The sequence below is a fragment of the Meriones unguiculatus genome, chromosome 9, assembly GCF_030254825.1.
Source record: "Meriones unguiculatus strain TT.TT164.6M chromosome 9, Bangor_MerUng_6.1, whole genome shotgun sequence".
In the NCBI taxonomy this organism is placed as follows: Eukaryota; Metazoa; Chordata; class Mammalia; order Rodentia; family Muridae; genus Meriones; species Meriones unguiculatus.
In genome coordinates this window covers 118577744-118599305 of record NC_083357.1, presented here as the reverse complement: position 1 = coordinate 118599305, position 21562 = coordinate 118577744, and the positions used below count along the sequence as shown (strand labels likewise).

At 43.9% G+C, this 21562-nt stretch overlaps 1 protein-coding gene across 3 annotated transcripts in view; it reads right to left on the bottom strand.

Moving 5' to 3' along the window:
* Positions 1–21562, bottom strand: part of Pcca (propionyl-CoA carboxylase subunit alpha) — a 288912-nt gene that overhangs the window by 250721 nt on the left and 16629 nt on the right. For 2 of the 3 annotated variants that reach the window (XM_021644430.2, XM_060391661.1), the window contains exons 2-4: positions 20820–20897; positions 13509–13556; positions 13345–13413 (exon numbers count right to left, since the gene is read on the bottom strand). In XM_021644430.2, coding sequence (XP_021500105.1) covers positions 13345–13413; positions 13509–13556; positions 20820–20897 — 195 coding nt within the window. The remainder of the gene's footprint in view (positions 1–13344; positions 13414–13508; positions 13557–20819; positions 20898–21562) is intronic. The other variant, XM_060391662.1, reaches the window with a different exon arrangement.

The window sequence follows — 21562 nt, the reverse complement described above, 5'->3', positions numbered from 1 at the left end:
AGATGATACCGTTTGCTGAAATTGTATAGAAGGACTAGTGAAATAGTCCTGCATGTAAAAGCATATTCAGTCCACAGGACCCACTAGGTGGGAGCAGAGAACTGACCCCCAAAGCCACACTCTGAGCTACAGCCACACTGTGACACACACCCACATTCAGAGGAACAAAAGTGCAGCTCAGTGTAGAGTGCCGCAAAACCCTGGTCAGAGCCCAGCACTGCTGGGCTGGGCGTGGTGGCACATGCCTGCAGTCCCAGCACACGAACGGCTGAGGCGGGAGGAGCACGAGTTCACGGTCATCCTGTGCCACACGGTGATTTCAAGGCCAACTGGAGATATCTGCAGCTATGTCTCAAAAGCAAGAGCAGGAAAGGAAACACGTTAACCATGCCTGTTGGCTCTGATTACTGTAAATGACTCCTGAGACGGTCAACCTTGTAAGGGGAAATGCTGGCTGAGGCTCACAGTTTCGGAGGCATCAGTCTAGGGTCAACCAGCCTTTCACTTAGGGCCCGTCGGTGGGCAGATGGTGAGGAGTACTGAAAGGAAAAAGGAAAAAATGGGGCTAGAGAGCATCAACCCCTGTAGGACAGGTCCCACCTCTTAAAGCACTGCCTTCCAACGGCTATCGACCAGGGACTAAGCCCTTCTCGGCAGCTCCTTTGAGGAACACTTCCAAGCCAAACCATAGCCACGAAACCTTCTAAACACCCTACTTTAAATTCTCTGGAACCTGTGGGGTGTTGACTGTTTTCCCTCCTGATTTCAGGGTTAACCAGTCTCTGCCACTATGGGGCATCAGGAAAAGAAAAAAAAAAAAAAAAAAAAAAGGCTCATACTGCATAGAGCTCACCTGGGAAATACCTACATTCAGAACCTGAATGAGGGTCTCTACTGAAGATGCATCACGTCTTCAGAACTGTAAAAGCAAAATAAGACAACTACAAGACATCAGGGGCCATCTGCACAAGAAACGTACAAAGTGGTCTCTGTAGTTTTGAAACTGAATCTCCCACCACTCAGACAGCATTCCAGCCGAGCCCACATCACAACAGCCTCGGGATCTATAACACTTAATTAGAACAGTTCATACAAGATACTTGCCTAGATTTAATTATAAAGGCTCCTTTACCCAATACCTAATATCCATTTGGGGAATATAGAAGACACTGAGAATTATTCTACACAGAAGCAACTCAACACTCAGTTGTCAACAGAATAAACACTTCCCAGTACTGTTTATAAGCAGTTTTCCCCAAACTTCACATTTCTCTCGTAGAATCGTGAGGCTCTTGCCCTCAGGAGGCCTGTGAGCTCTGCAGAGACATGCACACAAGCCTGGCGCTCCGGAGGCCTACTCCTTACTATGGGCGTCAGTCCAGATAAAGCGGCAGATGCCAGTCTGCCATGACCATCTTCAGACAGCTTTACTTCTCCCTTTGCTGCTCCAACCAGGCACCCACATCATGGCCACACAGAAGCAGCCTGGACAAGCAGGAGGATGGAGCGGCTGCAGATAGAGGGAGGTTGGAGTACGAAAGGGCAAAGCAATATCTAGACAGGCTGCGTGCCGCTGGCGCTCTCTAGCCTCAGTAAGCCCTGTAGGTAATCACATTATAAGTTTACTTCCAAATGTGTACTTGGACAAACTGATCTTTGATATCAAGCAAAAACACAACTAGGCCATCAGCCTTTGTCCCTGGCCTTCTTAGTCCTGAGTACAACGCAACATGAGAAAGGACTGGCACAGTGAGTTCACACATGCAAACCTTGTTTCAAATGCGCAGCAGTGAGTTACAAAACTGTACAGAAAACAAGATGGCAAATGAGAAAAGGTAAATGGCAAACACCTGAGGAAGTCAAAATGAGAAAGCCATGTAACAGTAAGCAATGGTAACCAAGTACAAGCAGCTTCTTTGGAAGCCGGAGCTGCGAAATGAAATGGCAGGCCACTCAGAATGTCAGCAGGAGCTGGGACAAGACAGCCACTGGCGGACAACAGGTAAATGGAGCTGCCTACTCTGTTTCAGCTCCCACAGCTTTTGGAGTCAAAATCAGAAGCAGTGAGTGGCCTGTTGCTCACAACCTTGACCTTAAGACCCAGACATGGGTGCAGAACGCACAATGCCAATGGGGCCACTAGAAAGCTGCTGGCTGGGAGAAATGAGTGTGCTGCTTTGTTTAAGTCCTGGGGGTTAGGGGAAGAGGCAGGGGACAGGGAGAGTGAGAGAAAACCCAGGAAAGAGGAAAACAAAGAGCAGGAAGCATGAGGTAGGGAGGTGATGAAAGGGAAGGACATCTTAAACCTTCACTACACATAGAGCCTCTAGACCAAAACTCTAGACCACACTACAAACTAAGAATATCACCCACAATTCAGCAACAAATGAAATAGGCCAGAAAAATTATTTTTACCAGTCTGGCAAAACTTTTCAAATACATTACCTTTTATGAGTGAAACTATAAGCATGTTGTTATTTTTATACCTCTCCTCAGATTATCAGACAAACTTTATCCTTCGATACGTCAACATTATTGAGTCATTGCTAGACTTCCTGACATCTAAACATCCATCGTATATTCGGTCCTCATTGCTGTTGACACCAGCACTACACACGGCTTAAGGCCACAGCTTTTAACACTGTTCTAGACAGCACAAGTCACAGGAGGCCACAAAGCACTAAGGCGGGGGCCATCACACTGGCTCTCCCTCCTAAAGGCACAGGGACAGAATGCAGGCCTTGCTTTTTTTTTTTTAAGTGTCCTGTGACTCAAAGCTCCTACTCTTGCTTTCATCTTCTCCCCTCCCTCTGCCAGTGTGCCTCATTAAGAGAACCCTTGTGATTGCATCAGGCAATAAGGCAATCAGGTAACCCAAACCAATCTTCCAATCGCCAAGTACCATATAAGTGAATATGATGTAATGACAGCTCAGAGCATGAAAGTATGTGCCATAAAGCCTGCCAACCTGAATTTAAGCCCCAGGACCCACATAACTGAAAAAGAAGGCTGATTCCCCCAAGTTGTCCTCTGACCCCAACACACACAGTTACACACACACACACACACACAGCATGCATGTGCAAACATGCACACAAAACTAAGCAAACATATTATAAAATGCTTCCATAATCACAGATTAGAAACTGAACACATCTAGAAGGACTTCTACATCTTCCAGGCTTTTGTCCTTGATAAACCTTATTAGAGTCAAACAGAACAGTTACTAGTGAACAGGCTTTTAAACACCTCACAAAGGAAGTGACAACTAAGTGAAGGGTATGACCAGATTATAAGACTTTTTAGGATATGGACTTATCATTAATAAGCAATAAGAAACCAAAAAAAGAGTAGTGATCATAGTCAATACCTCTATTTTTTGTTTGTTTGTTTGTTTCTACAATGGTATGCAAACATCAGAAGCCAGGGAGTCCCATGCTTGTTGTTCTGAATTTGGAACAGCCTCAAAGCATCTGAATAGAGATGTCAGGAGAAGCAACAGAGAGCTGAGGGTGCCGTAACTGAGCAATGGGGTGCTTGCCTTACATGTTCAAGGTCTCATCCCCAGAACAGAAAAGATGGGAGAGACAGAAAAGAGAGAAAGAGATTTGCTTTCCTCATAAACGTAACACAATAATTACATCTTATTATCCTATACCTTTCTCTCCCACTGGAGCACAAGGACCATGAGAGCAGAAAGCAGGCTGTTTCTGCTCAGTCTTCTGCGTCTAATGTCTCTTCACACTCAGCCCATAAAATGCATTGATATAGCCAGAATCTGGAAATAACCCAGATGTCCCTCAGCTGAGGAATGGATACAGAAAGTATGGTACATTTACACAATGGAATACTACTAAGCAATTAAAAAAAAAAAAGAAAGAAACCATGAAATTTGCAGGCAAATGGTGGGAACTAGAAAGGATCGTCCTGAGTGAGGTAATCCAGAAACAGAAAGACACACATGTCACTTATAAGCGGATATTAGCCACACAATATAGGATAAACATACTGAAATCCACAGACCTAAAGAAGCTAAACGACAAGGAGGAACCTAGGGAAGACGCTTAATCTTCATTCAGAAGGACAAACAGGATAGACACTGGAAGCAGTAGAAGACAGGGAATAGGAAGACAGCCTACCACAGAGGGCCTCTGAAAGACTCCACCCAGCCGGGGATCGAAGCAGATGCTGAGACTCATAGTCAAACTTTGGACAGAATGCAGGGAATCTTATGAAAGAAGGGGGAGATAGAAAGACCTGGAGGGGACAGGAGCTCCACAGGAGAGCAACAGAGCAAAAAAATCTGAGATCATGGGGTCCTGCAAAGCCTAATGCACCAATCAAGGACCATGCATGGAGATAACCTAGGCCCTCTGCCCAGATGTAGCCCATGGCAGCTCAGTCTCCAAGTGGGTTCCCTAGTAAGGGGAGCAGAGTCTCTGACATGGACTCTGTTGCCTTCTCTTTGATCACTTCCCCCTGGTGGGGCAGCCTTGCCAGGCCACAGAGGAAGAGGATCCAGGCAGTCCTGATGAGACTTGATAGGCTGGGGTCAGATGATAGGGTAGGAGGACCACCCCTTTCTATGACCTGGGGGAGGGAGATGGCAGGGAAGATGGAGGGAGGGTGGGGCAGAGAGGAGACAAGGAAGAGGGCTACAAACAGGATATAAAGATAAATTATAAGAAATAAAAAAAATAAAATAAACAAAATAAAATGAAGAAACCCTCAAGGGTATGGCAGTGGCACACATTCAGTCCTAGCACTCGGGAGGCAGAAACAGATAGATCTCTGAGTTCAAGGCCAGCCTGGTCTACAGAGCAAGTTCCAGGACAGCCAAGGCTACACAGAGAAACCCTGTCTCAAGAAAACAAAGCAGAGCTGGAGAGATGGCTCAGAGGTTAAGAGCACTGGCTGTTCTTCCAAAGGTCCTGAGTTCAATTCCCAGCAACCATATGTTGGCTCACAGCCATCTATAGTGAGATCTGGTGTCCTCTTCTTGCCTGCAGTCACACATGCAGGCAGAATGCTGTGTAAATAATAAATAAATAAATCTTTAAAAAGAAAGAAACAGAACGAACAAAAACCCCACAAATACTATTCGAAACAATGAACCGTCCTTTGTCTTGAGGAGGGACGCCATGCGCTAGAGTAGAAAGTAGGGTGAGCAGCTCCACACTTAGATGTGGGTGGTCCTCGCATCCCTGAAAGCAGCAGCCCTGCTCTAAAGCGTAGCGCCCTTGCGTAATCCTGTGCACCTCTCGTACACTGCAGACACCGAGTGACAGACTCAGTGCTGATGGTCGACCCAACCACACTAAACGCCTAAAGCTTTAATGCAGCACAGCTGTGGGTGCTTCTGTGAGGAAAGACTTCTGAGGCAAACAGAAGACAGCTCGCGAGAGCAACACCACTCCCATGGACTAGATAGAGAAAAGGCCAATTGAGAGTTGGCATTCACCTTTCTCACATTCCTAGTTGGTGCCACAAAACAAGCCACTCCCACTGCCATGCTGCCCATGCCATGAGGACTGTATCTGTCTGAACTATGAGACAAGGAGTTGCTTTTAGCCAGGAATTTGATCATAGGAATGAGAAAGAAACTAATCCAGCAGATGACCAAAAACCCTGGAACAGATCACGGCTACAAACGAGTGCTTTGTAAACACTAGAGCATCAGTAAAGCTAGCTGTGTTTTCTAAGAGTTGATCTCGTTTTCTGTGAGGTAGTACTCCCATCCTTCTTAAAGAGACGCTTCGAGAAAAATAAAGCCATGATTAGGTGTTATTTCATAGCACAAGGTCTGGTGACATTAAAATACACACATTTCCTCTGAGAGTATCGTTCAAATTCACGATGTGTGCATGTTGCTAGAGGTCAGATTCAGGTGTCTCACAACAGGCCAGCACTCGACCGCTGTGCTGCGCCCCCAGGCCCCACTTCTTTTGACCTGTAGAAAGGCACTTTGAGAATCTGCCCTTTGTAATAATGGGAGTGTGTGTCCCAAGACCTTCTTGAGTCTTTGCTGATAAGAATTCCTGAAAAAAAAATTGTTGTTGCTAAAGCCAAGTTGCAAAGCATTAGTGCAGTACACAAAAGACCAGGGCTTGTGTCCTGCATGTCAGTTAGGTGAACTCTGCTGGCAGGGTTAGAGACCAGTGGCAGGAATAGTAACAATTTTGTCCTTTTTTAATTTTATTTTTAAAAATAAGAACAAAAGAATGAAATGTTATGTTTCTCTTTGGGATTCTGTTTAATTAAAAGTTCTGGTGAGTTCAGCAAATGCAGCTTACTGAGGGCATTTGCCAAGCATTTATGAAGCCTTGGGTTCAACTTCCAGAAAAAAAAAAAAAAAAAAAAGGAGGAGGAGGAGGGAAAGAAAGAGGAGAAGAAAAGAAATTGGAACACTCTGTTAAATGGCCTAGTGCATGAACATATAAACGAATCTAACAAGGTATACATGGAGCTGTCAATACCGAGGCTTTTCTCCTGCGCAGACGCAGTTTCTGCCCAACTCCTGAATGAGATGGCAGCCCCTCTCCGGGAGCGGCTGGCCGCCCAGCACCAGAGGCTCCTTTTGCAGTCCTGGAAGCAGCTTGGCTGGTTTGACAGTTGAGCCTGCTCGGCTCGCAGCCCCCCAGGGAGGGTGGTGGTCGAAGGTGACTTCTGCCGCTGCTGCCCACTACCACAAGCTGCATGGATAATGGACTTTAGGAACAGCCGCCCGCAGGCCAACACTTCCACTATTAGCTTTAATTAAGTTAATACATAAAGTCACAGTTCAATACAGCGTTTCATTAAATGTGGCAATGTTTACAATTTTTTAAAACTGTGTGTTCATCTGTACAATGCCACTATAAATTTATCTACAGATAGAATATGGTTTGCTTATGGAGTTATGCTGCATTTCAATTTAATTTTCTAAAGGAATTCAATTTATTCACTCCTTTTTCCCAAAATACGTATATTTCTAGCATTTCTGACAGTGTCATGACAGATGGCTGCAAGCATGCTGGGCACAGAATGGGCCTACCTGGCATAAAGAGACCACTATCCCAGCAAAGAAGGCTCCGCCTCCATCTGGCTCTAGACCATTCTGATGGCAGAAAAGATTAATGCTCTGATTCTTTTGTAGCTTTGTGTATTAAATATTAATTCTCTCTGAAATATTTGAATTATTTTTCATCTTGAAAAATAAAGACACACAAGTTGTAGTTTTGAACGCAAATCATTATGCAGCAAGAAATGAGCCAGAGCGCTTGTGGTAGACAGGGAAAGGGCGAAGCAAATCCTTAAAGGAATGGGCAGCAAGAGGCACACTGACATGTTAAAGGGAGGGCACTACTTTAGGATGAAATTCACACAACCAGCACAGCTGACACAATGTTCTCTTTGTATACGCACAAAGCAAATTGTTATTCTGTTAAAAATAGGAGTGAAGTTAAATTTCTCTCACAGACATACTGAGTCGGGCAATAGCTGTATTTTTAAGTACACAACCTGACAGGCACTATGGCAGCTAATAATGAAGCAGCATGGGAGCCGTCTAATATATTGCTGATTGCCTCACTGCTGTCGGGTGTGCACAGACACGCTTACATATCATAGCCACGCCGCCGCCGTCCCCACCGCTAACACGCCAGCACCTTGATTAGTCCGCAGCTCCCAGGCGGCCATCGCTAATGCTGAATAATTCTCTCAGCCTCCCACCACTGTTCTGCAAGATCTCCAATTAAACATAATGTCCCTGATGAGCCATATTAATGTGGACAAATCCTTAGCAGGCATCCTATCCTATTCCACTTTGCCCCAAAATATGAAAGAAGTAATTTAGCTAAGCCAAGATAATCAAAACATTTAAAATTGAAAGATATAATGTTTCTGCAGAAGTTTTTCTAAAGACAATAACAGCAGAAAAGAAAAAAAATGTCTAAACATCTCAAATGCATTCTTCTCCTGATTAGTTCTTTATTGAAAGCTCTAGTATCTCAAATTTGCATAAGTATATACAGTATATCCCAATCTAAAAAGAATGCTAGTGGCTACATTTTAGGAGAAAAGCAAGCAACAAGTTTTAAGCAATGATGCCATTCAAAAACCCTTTGACTTGCTGGGCCTGGGCCTGGACTGTACCTGTCCCTCTCATTACTCAGGACAGTGTGGCTGAAGAATCACTTAAGCTCAGGGGCTCAAAACAACGCAGTAAAACCTCATACCACAGCACTAACCATTCCCCAACAGCATGTTAACTACCTAATCACCAGTATGAAACGAAACCTTTCTTTTCTCCAACACATCCTTAACGCAGCTACCCAGCGCCTTGTGATGGGCCGTTATGCTGTAAGCAAATTCTTCACTGACGGGTCGCAGCATAAGTATCTGTTTAATACTGATGAGTGTTCAGAATAATACTAGGGTTTTCAGTTGTGGTCTAGGTATTAGCGAGTGTTGCCAACTAAAAAGACTAACTGGAAAACACGGATCATAATGGCCAATTTCTCAACATATCCCTCAGTAGTCACAGCAATTTAAGAATGTGTTACTAGCTGGGATGCTGGCACATGCCTTGAATCCCAGCACCGGGGAGGCAGAGGCAGGCAGATCTCTGTGAGTTCAAGGCAGCCTACTTACAAAGCAAGTTCTAGAACAGCAAGGGCAGATACACTAAGAAACCCTGTTTCAGAACCAAAAAAAAGAATGTGTTCCTTAAGGGGCTGACAAACATACACTTGATACCAACTCTGATGCCCAGAGTTCAACCCCTTACACCCCACAGCTCGGTAAGGAAAAGACTCCTACAAATCAGCCTCTAACCACATACTGATATGGTGCACACAGCAGGCCTGGAGAAGTGGCTCAGCTGTTAAGAACCCTGGCTGCTCTTCCAGGTGACCTAAATTCAATTCCCAGAAGCCACAAGGTGGCCCACAAACTATCTGTGTGACTCCAGTCCCAGGAGATCCAGCACCCTTTTCTGGCCTCTGGGAACACCAGGTATACATGTGGTGTCCATGTTTGGGCATACATGTAAGCAAAACACTCATACACATTAGATAGATGTATGGATGGAATGGATGGACAGATAGATGGATGATATATAGATGACAGATTGATAGACAGATGATAGATGATAGGTAGACAGATGATAGAGAGATGACATATAGATAGATAGATACATACATAACTTAAGGTATATATATGTGTATGTAAAAAGAACACACTACTAAATACATCACTTTAAAGATAGTCCTGGTAACACACAAGCCTAAAATCCTAGTTACTAGGGAGGCTAAGGCAGAAGGTTCTGTACCTTCAAGGCTTTCTTGGACTACAGATAAGTTCAAGGCCATCCTAAGAAACTTAGCAAAACTCCTGTCTCAAAATTAAAAAGAAAGAAAGAAAGAAAGAAAGAAACTAACTCTTTTCCATCTTAAAAATGTTGAGAAATACCCTGAAGTCATCTAAAAGGGGGAAAAAATGCTTGAGACTCTTACATTTCAACTACATTAATCTTGGTAGACATCTAAGGTAAAACTAGAAATGTGCTAACCATGATCTAAATATATTAATTCATAACGATATATATAGTTAAAGCAATGAGATAAAGCTAGTCCAACAACCCCCTAAAATGTTTGTGCTTCCCTCGGGTCTCATACCACAGCCTACATTAATGTACTCCAGTTCCATTTACCTGATCATTACCCTCTGGTTTGTTCAGCTGGAACCAACAGACACTAATTACTCCAGCATCATGAAGTCCTGCTTGTCCTCCGTCCCTCCCTAGCCAGCTGGGAAATGGCATCAAGGGTGTGACAACTACCTCCGCTACTGTCACTCATCCCGGAGAACTCACAGGAAGCACCACTCGGCCTCATTATGGACGCTAAGGCTGGGCCTCAAGGGCCCACCAGGAATCGAACCTTAATCAGCCAGTAGTGTGGGTAAGATCTGAGTTGCTGTCAATATTTCCTGATTTTAGTCTTGTTTCAAAGCTACATAGCAGATAGTGAACATTTAAATTCAGCATGACCATCCACAAAACAATTATGTGGCAATATAAGAGAGATGAGAGCCAGCCTTGGTGACACACGCCTGAAACCCAGGACTCAGGGAGGCAGAGGCAGGTGGATCTCTGTGAGTTCCAGGGCAGCCTGGTCTACAAATGAGTCCAGGACAGCCAGGGCTGAGCAGAGAAACCCTGTCTCAAAAAAAAAAAAAAAAGATAGATAGATAGATAGATAGATAGATAGATAGATAGATAGATAGATAGATAGATAGATAGATGAGGTTGAGGGCTGAAACAGAATCATCTTCCTCTGCTGAAATGAAGAGTCTGGACCTTTTCAATTTGGCTTGACTAAATCTTTCTTTTAAAAACCAAGTTTCTAACTTCAGTGGTTTAATAAAAATACTTTATTCCTTTACTTTTCACTTAAAATACAAAGACTAAGTGGACACTCTCTGGGTGTATCTGGAAGGTAGAATGCAATCATCTCTCAATTCTCAGTCTGCTTGTTCACCAAATGAAGGAAACCCCTATTCAGTAAAACAATTAAAAAGTTCTGATCCCTTGTATTTCATATCTTCTCTGGAACCACCTAAAGTCACAGTAAACTAGGGACTAACAAATGCTGAGCTGTTCCTCCTTATTTTCTAAGCCAACATAACAGTGATAAAACCCTAATTAGCAAGTCAAGAAATTCTCCCACAGTAGCCCTGCCTAATATCCAGGGATTTATTCCAGACCTGTCTCCTCCCCTTGCTCTGACATGAATAGCCCTAGCTTGCCCCAATTATTGAATGTGCTTTCCCTATCAACTTTCCAGGGAAATTGCTAGGCCAGAGGTTCACAACCTGTGGGTCAAGATCCCTTTGGAGGTTGAATGACCTTTTCACAGGGGTTGCCTAAGATAATCAGAAAACATGGATATTTATACTACAATTCCTAACAGTAGCAAAATTACAGTTATGAAGTATCAACAAAAATTAATGTTACGGTTGGGGGTCACCACAACATGAGCAACTGTATTAAAGGATCACGGTTGAGACATGAAGGTTGAGAGCCACTGCTTTAGGCCATTCTTCCATATTTATGTTTCGTTCAATTTCAAAACAAAAATACCATGTTTTCTAGGGTTTAACTTGAAAGAATACAAAATAACCCAGAAATGATTTGCATCTAACTTATTGTTTCCCTGTATAAAATCTCAACGTTCTAATACATGTCTTCAATTTTTCATGTTAAATTTAATTCACATAGTTTGTAGACCAGAATTATCCACTATTCTATAGCTCTTGTCTCAACACAGTTATCTAGTTTGTCTAAGAATGCTATTAAGTCAGAGTCAAGACCCTGTGAATGAGGTTGCCAAGCTCAAAAGATGCATCAAAAGGGTCCCCAGCCCCTCCGCATGTGAGGTCGGTCGAGAGCATCCTCTGTGAAGCAGGAAGGAGAGACCCTCACCAGCAACCAAACTTTCCAGTGCCCTGATCTTGATTTCCCTGTTATTTATGAGCTACCTCATCTATGGCAGTATGTTGTCACAGCCTGACCAGGCTAACAGCGACCAAGACTCAAACATCTCAAGTCAGGAATGAGCATGGAGATATTGCCACGGACCTTACAGAGGTAAAATGCTAACAAGGAGATACCATAAACAACTTCATACCAATAAACTATGAAACAAACCTAAGCAGACAGATTACTAGAAATAGACAAATTCAGATACTTACTAAAGAGTAACAGAGGATCTGTAACCAAAAAAAAAAAAAAAACCTCTCCACAGAGAAGGCACCCCCAGACCTCATAGATGAATTATACCAAACACTTACAGTATGCCAACTCTTTACATGTGTTCCCTGCAAAACAGAGAGCTTTTCTATCCACGAGGCTATGATACTCAATTGTTTTTAAGTATGGTAGTTTTCTTTTATTTTTGTTTTTCAAGACAGGGTTTCTCTGTGTAGCCTGGCTGTCCCAAACTCAGAGATCTGCCTGCCTTGACCTTCCAAATTCTGTAATTAAAGGCCTAAGATATTCTAATACCAACCAAAGACAGGAAAACTACCAAGTAGTATCTTTCAAATACAAACAGAAAGCTCAGCTCCTTTACAGTTTACAAAACCAAACAAAAATAACTGCATCTCTATACATTTACTTTTTTTAAAAATGGCATAGATACTTGCATAAAAAAATAAAATGCTTCAGAATAAATACACCAAAGTAAGCACAGAACTTACTTTATTAAATTTCAAGACACCATTGAAAGGAATAAAAGCAGCCTAAACAAGCAGAAGATGGGGACTTAGAAATGACACCCTAATTAAAAGCCCCAGTGGGCCCCAGTCTTGCTTTAGGACCCTCTTGAGCTTTCAGTAAACCATTATCGACAGAAACCTTATGAGGAATGAAAATAACTTCCACTGAAATCATCAAATTAAAAAGAAAATTAACCAAGAATCTAGGATCAATCTTTTAAATCAAACTATATATGCAAAACAAATTTAATTGTTTTTTATTAAAAGATACTTTAAACATAACCATCAAATAAGTTATGTAGTTAACACTTATTTTTTTGTATATTTATTATTAGTTTGCAATTCCTTCATCTAGATTTTTGAAAAGAAAATTCCAATAAGACAAAATAAGTTTCAAATAGAACACATTTTTTTTAAATCACCATGCTTTAAAGATCTTTCTACTAAATTAATTACTAAATTATTAAAGGTGACATTGTCAAAAACAGACCAAAAGGAAAACAGTGACTTAAAAGTATAGCTACTCATATCTAATCCATAAAGTTCTGATTCTCCGCATTCTCTCCCCATAGAATTTCACTCTACTCATTCATAGCTTGTTACCATTAGAAAATACAACGCCAAATAAAATTATATATCATTCATGACTATATGCTATACTTTCTCTTGGTCTGATCCAATTAGCATAAGCTGGCTCTCACCTGTCAAGCTCTCAGCTGAACACAGTAGCGCATTTAGGAAGGATTAGACAATGACAGCATTCCCTGAGTGCTGCTGAGGCTTTGCGGAAGACGCGCATACGCCAACACTGTGTAAACAGCCCATTCATCTTCCTACCTAACTTCCTTGTGCCTTGTTCTAATCTGTTTGTTGATGAGCAAGGAGCCTGGAAATCTTGGTCTGAAGCTTGAAAAAAATAAACGATAATACTTCCATTGCATTCGTGACAACGTTGGACAAGCAAATAGCTTTAAAAACTGAACACACCTTTTGCTAAGTGAAAAAAATATGAAGAAAGTACCTTTCACATCTGTCCTAAGGGACCCAAAGTTAATCCTCATTGAAACTAGGTAAAAGTGTACTTACAGAGCTGGCGTCCACATCGCTGTGAATGGCAACTGTCTTGATGCCCATCTTCCTGCATGTTTTAATAACCTAGTCAAAACACATCACCTATTAACCAAGGTCCACATGCAAAGGAACTTCACATACTTCAGAGCAAAAAGGAAAACACTTCAAATTCTACTCACCCTACATGCAATTTCTCCTCTGTTAGCAATGAGAATTTTATCGAAAGTCTGAAAAGAAACAAAAAATTGTTATTATTACCAAAAACAGCTTTTTCACAATTAACACTAATGTTTCTAGTAAACATTTACTTTCTAATATAATAGTAAATGTCATAAATAATTTGTTCATTTACAACCAAAACGCAATGAAATTCAACTGGTTGGACCTGGCCCTACAATAACTTGGGTAAAGCATCAACTGACTAGGTTAGTCTATTCAATAACTAAGCTGTATCAATGGCCACAGAGAAACATGCCTACCACTTTAAAAGGTTCTGGGTTCAGCTTCCAGGTCTTGATGCTCTTACAGAGGACCCAGCCTCAGTTCTCAGCACCTACATGGCAGCTCACAACCATCTGTAACTCCAGTTCCAGAGAACCCAACACTCTTTTCTGTGTTCCTTGGGCACTAGGCACAATATGGAATACATACATACATACATACATACATACATACATGACAGTAAACACTCATAAAATAAAAACAAAATAGAAGATACTCATGTATCTTAGAAAAGATAGCATTTTGGCTTACATGGAAAATTTTAAAAAATCAAAACTGGAAAGACTTAAAAAGTCTTGAATTAACCTTTATAACATACATGGCTATGCTACCAGCCTGAGACAGTCAGTCTTTTTTTTTTTAATTAATTTTTTTTATATTAGCTACAGTTTGTATCCCAGCTATATCCCACTCCCTCATTCCCTCCCAATCTCACCCAAGACAATCAGTCTTGATTACATGGACCCTTAAGATAATCTCCTCTCACCCAGACCTGACACTGTCCAAATGGTCACAGTAGATTCCTGTTGGCCAGTGCGTGTTTCCTAAGAAAACCACACTTACACGTGTGAGCTGCACTTGGAGCAGTCAAGCTCTAACATGTTAAACAGATCACATCTGGAGAAGCACCAATGTCACTGCTATTGCTTACACACTAAGCAGCTGCAGGCACAAGGATGTACAATAAGGTGTTATAAAATGAAAGGCGTAGAAGTCCCTTTCACTTCTGGTTTAGGCAGTGACTCTGAGTCCCTCCAGAGCCAAGCTGCCCAGGGTGGAACCCAACAAATCCACATGTTCTCCTAGGGCAATGGCGGATGAAGTAAGCACAGGCTACCAGAGCTTCTGAGGATGACACAGTAGCCTGAAGTTTTAGCTCAGGTCCTCAGGGTCCTAAGAGCAGGAGAGCTGTCCCTGCCCCTCAGCAGCAGCAGCACTCAGGAGAGTGAGCCCTGCACCTCGCCTGGGCAGCGCCGTATCACTGGCTGGCACCAGCCAGTGGAAGGCACGGGTGAGGGCATGAGGGCAAGAGAGCTAACCCTGCCCCTTGCTGGCTGCAGCACTGGGTGAATTATGGGGGGGGGGGGCAGTGCTGAAGAGCTTATCCTCCTGGTATGGGTGTGGGAAAGCTGGCAGGCTGACCAACTCAACTACCACTGAGGCCCAGATCCAGGACTTTGAGTTGGCCCACCCCAACATCTACATCATCTATAAACTGCTGGAACATGTGAAGGGGCCAGTCCTGCAGACCCAAAGCGGCAGCATCTCCATGACACAGGGCAACAACAGGATGTCCAAGAGGAATCCCAGCGAGGACCCAGTATTGGTGGTATAGCAGAAGCCAGAGGCCTCACACCAGACCAAGACACATTTCAATGAACATTTGCAAGTAAAATGTATTGTCAGAGGGACTCTGGGACACACTGTGACTCACTACAGCTTCTACAATGAGGAGGTTTTACGCTTCGTTTTGCTTTGCTTATTTTTTCTTTATTTTTGATTTTTATTTTACTTTGGGGAAAGTCTGCAAAGGCAAAGGGCAGATATGAAGGGACAGGTAGATAAGTATGATTGGAGTGCATGATGTAAAACTCACAAAAAAATTAATAAAAAGTTAAAACCAAAAAAAAAAAAAAAAAAAAAGAACTCTAGTGACTGATATCATGCCAGACTGTAAGGGGTATTTACAACCAGCAAGAAAACTATGTGAAAGTCAGTATTTGCGTTTAACACAGCATCTGTACATTTAGCTTGGCCCCAAAGGTCAAGATCGCAGGAAAGCTGGTCATACCACTCACTGCAGCCCCTCAGAAAGTTTAAAGCCCTGAAGATTCACCCTGGTCCCTGTCCCAAAAGCAACCAGTGCTATAAAGATATTCTTCCATTCTTCCAGATAGCTATTAAAGAGTATACACAACAGAACCAAAAAAAAAAAAAAAAAAAAAATGGGCCCAGGGGTCTTTTCTGAGACTGATACTCCAAGCAAGGACCATGAATGGAGAGGACCTAAAACCCCAGCTCAGATGTAGCCCATGGCAGCTCAATATCCAAGTGGATTCCCTAGTAAGGGGAACAGAGACGGTCTCTGACATGAACTCATGGGCTGGTTCTTTGATCACCTCCACCTGAGGGAGGAACAGCCTTACCAGGCCACAGAAGAAGACAATGCAGCCATTCCTGATGAGATCTGATAGACTAGGGTCAGATGGAAGGGGAGGAGGACCTCTCCTATCAGTGGACTTAGAGAGGGGCATAGGAGAAGAGGCAGGAGGAATGATGGGAATGGGAGGGGATGGGGGAGGTGCTACAGCTGGGATACAAAGTGAAGAAATTGTAATAAATAAAAAATAAAATAAAAAAGAGTATACACATGTAGTAAGCCAGCTTTGAACTCCCCTTCTGCATCAACAACTATCAGCATCAACTGCACTTTCAGTAGACAACATGGCACAATCACAACCAATTGTGCTAAGTCCTATGCTAAAGCTGTGTCAAGGATACTGGGTACAGCAAAGTAGTAGCATGAACAAGATAAAAGCACCCATGCTGAGAAAAGAAGACTTCCCCAAAAAGCTACAAGGGATTTTTTTTTTAAGTCTGGCCTATACATTTGATAAAATAGGAGACTTTGGGAGACTAAAACCAGAGACAAGGAAAGGACTTACTGCCATTTAAAGAACAGAGACTATGCTCTATGTAGAGCCACGGGTAAGGCAGTGCCCTGAACAAAAACACAAAAGCACAACCAAAACTCAGAAGCCTGAATCCTTGAAGACAGAAGGGCTTCTGGGTGCCAGAAGATCCACAGGGCTCCTGCAGGACTAGTCAGCTCTAATGACGGCACAAAGTTTCTGGAAGCTCTTCGCAGCCTTCCTCCTTTCCTTCTGTTCTTTGTGCTTAGCCTATCACTGCTGGCGCTCTAAACTGCCATGGGCCCTTCTCTCCATTCAGAGACCATGAGAAGGAATGAGCCTACCATGTCTCCTGGGTATTCCACGGTGACATAGAGGCAGACAGTTAATCACCGATGCTTCTAAGCAGCAGCAGAACACGACAGGCCAGGGGTGGGAGGGCCCGAGGGCCCTCATTTAATACAGTCTTCATGTCAGAGCACAGTGCGACTGACATGAAGGGATATTACAGTGCAGGCTCTCTTAACAGCCCCATACATGCCAACTGCAATCAAGCATATAAAAACACACTCTAATACTCTGCTGGCCCCACTAACTTGGGACACTCAAACCTCCTGACGTCACGCAGACAAACTACCATTAAATTAAATCCTTCTTTTAATGAACATGTATGAAACAATATGACATGTCAAAACTTAAAAATATCTTCATAGGAACAAGCATGGCTACACACACTGTGATCCCATCACCAAGAAGGCTGAGAGAAGAGGACCGTGTGTCTGAGGCCACCTGGGCTCCAGAACCAGATCACAGCTCAAACAAGCAAGTCAGTACAGATGCTTGGTACTGTATGTTTCTACAATAGATGTGTTCCTATTGACAGACACATTTCTCCTGCCTTAATTTTGACCTGATATGAGTCACTAATAAAAGATTGAATAAGGAAGAAATTAAGGGCCAGGAAAATGGCTCAGGTACCCATGCAAACTTGAGAACGCAAGTTCATGTCTGCAAGACTCCATCCAAAGCTGAGTATAATGGCACAAGCCTCTAGCACTGGAAGTGGAGATGGATTTCCAGAGCTCAAAGACCAGCTAATAAAGCCACTTAGTGAGACCAGGGTTCACTGAGAGACCCTGTACCAAAAAAAACAAGGTGAAAAGCTGCTGTGGCAACACACCTCTACTCCAACCACAGGCAAGTGAGTCTCCACGAGTTTGAGGGCAGGCTGGTCTGCAGAGTGAATTCAGAGCAGCCAGGGCTACATAAATAGTAAAAGAAATAGTAATTAAGTGAAGAGTAATTGGAGGAAGGTTGTTGTGGCTACAACCATGTTTTTGTTTTGGTCCCAGGTATGGGATGTGGGACTGACTCCGATGGTCCACAGAAGCACACTATTTGTCCCATGCCGGCTCTAAGAGGGCTCTTTGCCAAATGTAGACAGTTTGAATCTGAGGATTCTGGAGAAAGAATAAATGCCAGAGCCCAGACACTGTAGGGCTCCAAGAAAGAACAAGGTTCCTTCTGCTTCCCTCTTGCTGTTCCTGGTTGCTGTTGTGAGACAAGAAGTTGGAGATCTCCTGAAATGAGGACTGGACTGGCTCCAAGAAACCTGAAGACCCTAACCAGCAGAAAGCAGCTAAGAGAGCTGCACCCCCGCTCCCACTAACCCTTTCACTCTCCTTCCTGGTGTTGGGGTGTTGGAAGGGATTGCGGTAGAGTAGGGAGAAAGAGAAAAAAAAAAAAACACACAAATAAGAGCTTTAATGACTAATGCCCACAGAAGATAGCTGAAATTGACCTCCTCTCACATGTATGTACCTGTCCCTGCACACTCACTGCACAATCATTATACACATAAACACATTCACACAAAAATAAACCTAATTGATTAACTTAAAAGAAGTCAGTGACATATTCAAATAAAAACTCTGACACTTTGGATACTGAGTAATTCCAACAGAAGACTTGAATAAGGGCCGGCTCCCACCAGAAGACACTCTTTTGGGAAGCTCTGGAAAAGCCTGGCTGGAAGAAGCAGATCACGGGGACAGGTCTGAGTGCTGCAGTCTGTCCCCCTGACGCCTGTCGACTACGAGGTAAGCAGCTTCCACCACACATTCCCACCGCCACAGCGAAGACCAGGAATTAGTAGATCCAAGGCTACAGACTTAATTCTCTGAAACCACAAACTGAAAGAAACCTTTCCAAGTTATTTCCATCATTCTTGCCAGCACAGCAGTTAGAAAGCCAGCACACATAAGAATCAATGTCCTGGTAAGGAAGGTCGGATCTCCTTAACACTCCAGACTGTAACAACACACCGAACAGCTCAATATTTCCCAAGAACTCCATGACTCCCTTGGAACTGTAGTGAGAGGTGACTGAGTTGGCAGATGTGGGTGCTAAGAAACAACCTGGGTCCTCGGGAAGCGCAGCACATGCTCTAAGCACTGACCACCTTCCAGCCACTAAACAGCCTCCAATCCATGATCCTTTTACCTGAGCTTCCCAAACGCTTTAGAGCACGAGCCCCCACCCACGGCTCACTTATTGTTCATAAGTGTCAGTGGCTACAAGGGTCAGAGATGAGTCATCTATTCCTGTAGCCTCATGGGGTTATAATAAAAGCAAGTCCCGACACATATACAAGCAGTAACAGGTCACCAAACTATTACTTCACACGTTCCAGGAGCCCAAGGGACACTGGTAATCATGTCAGCATGTGGCTGGCCATATTGTCAAGTTCCCACCATCAGGGAATCTACCAGACCAGCTGAGGACAGAGCTCTCACTCAAGAAGAAAGTCTGAGTGTTATCATGAAGGCAACTGATGAAAGGCCCAGTGGGCTCTTGGTGACTCTATTCACACAGGAGCGGAGAGGGTCTGAGACAATAGACACCCAGCTTCAGAAATTAATCCACATGCTCTCTTTTCTGTGGGTGGTGTTTTGAGACAGGGTCTCACTAGGTAGCTGTGTCTGTCCAGGAGCTATGTAAAGCAGACCAGTCTCAAACCTACAGAGGTCTTCCTTATGATTTATCTATTCTATTTTGTGTGTGTGGCACGTTTGTGGAAGTTTCTGGTTTCTTTGGAAACTCAGCTGTGTCCTGTAAATATGTTTTATATTTTGGGCCCAAGTGTGGAACATGGGAATATGTCCCCTATGTGCCCTACTCCCAACCCCCCACCACTGTACCCTCCCCACACGCCCTAACCCCACCATACCCTCTCCCCCTCCCGCAGAAAACACCCCCATGAAAAGGCACATGATGTCTGTCAGTAGGGGGTATGTTTTTTGTGAGTTGGAAACCAGTCTCATGTGGACTCTGAGATAAAGAGAGACCCGCAGACAGTGAGACAGAGCTTTTTGCATCTCTCTGCTTTGGAGCGGTTTTGCACTTCCGTGGCAAACTCAGCAAAGTCGCGCCCTTTGGGCGGAGTCTAGCTGCTTCTGCTGAGTTGTCCCACTGCTTCTGTTGTTGCTGCTGCTGCTGCTGTGGTTTGCCACTCTGCTGTCTGACTGGACTGCTGGTATCCTGAGGACTAAGAACCCAAAGACCTTACCCAGCAGTAAGTAGCTAAAAGAGGTCTACAGCCCCTTTCCCAACTAATCTCCTACCTACGGGGGGCGTGGGGGTGGAAGGGAGGTAGAGGCATTTAAAAAATCTAAGTCCACAGTGCCACATGCATGCAATGCCCCCAAAGGCCAGAAGGTGTGGTGTCAGATCCCATGGAGCTGGATTTCCAGACACTGTGAGCCACCATGTGGGTGCTGGGAACTGAACCCAGGTCCTCTAGAAGGGGAGCAGCGCTCTTGACCGCTCAGTCATCTCTCCAGCCCTGAATCCACATTTCTAACACCTTTGGGGCTCCTGTTAGACTCCAGCTGTGCTCTAGAATGAAAATTGTAACAAAGCTGGAGTCTCTAAAACCTGATGTAGGAGGTGGGGGCTCACTGGGTAAGGGCATTTGCTACAGAAACACGAGGCCCTGAGTTCAAATCTCTAACAAACACAAAAATGCCTGGACATGGCCCCCCAGGTGCCGTAGCAGCAGTGTAGTGAGCAGAGGGGAGGGGGATCCGTGGGGCCTGCTGCAGGCCTAACAGCAGGTTCAGTGAGACTCAGTCAGAGCACAACAGAGCACAACACCAGACGTCTTTCTCTGGCCTCTACACATGCATGCATGCACACTCACGTAAAAAAGAAAGAAAAATAGAAAAGAAGCCTCTACTTCAGCAATACAATAAATAACTACAATAGCACTACAATTCAGTCCGTGCCCTGAACATCGTGCAGCAACAAGGAGTGAAACCATTCCAATTGGCTACAGACAGTGTCTAGAATACTTACTTTTTCTTTAGGCTCACATCCCACAGACCTGGGGCTCTGCGGCATGAGGAGGCCCTGCTGTGAATAGACTGGAGCACGCTATTAGAAACAGAAAAAGGTAAAAGCAGTTAGATCCTTGTGAATTTACCTTTTTTCAGGGTTCTTCTTCCAGCTTGTTTCCACCTAAGATTTTCTGTTTATATTTGCAGTACTAACAAAATTAGTTTCCCTTGTAAGGGGAACAGGGACTGTCTCTGACATGGACTCAGTGCCTGGCTCTCTGATCAGCTCCCCGAGGTGGGAGCAGCCTTACCAAGCCACAAAGGAAGACAATGCAGCCAGTCCTGATGAGGCCTGATTGGCTAGAGTCAGATGGAAAGGGAGGAGGACCTCCCCTATCAGTGGACTTGGAGAAGGGCGTGGGAAGAGATGAGGGAGGGAGGGTGGGATTGGAAGGGAATGAGGTAGAGGGCTACAGGTGGGATATGAAGTGAATAAACTGTAATTAATAAGAAATAAATAAAATTTTAAAAAGAATATAACTTAGTTACCAAAGGGAAGCCATAACTGGAGACACACCCTATTGACACGTAAGATGAACCAAAGATATGAGGGAAAGGAGGACACAGGAACAGGAGAGAGAAGGAGCGAGGGGCAGGCAGCCACTGGCAGCCCCTGAGGGTACAGCAGTGTCTGCGATGGCTCTGGGGCTCCGGCTTTCACTGCAGGCTGACAGTGCACAGTTAGACGTGTCTCAGACCACA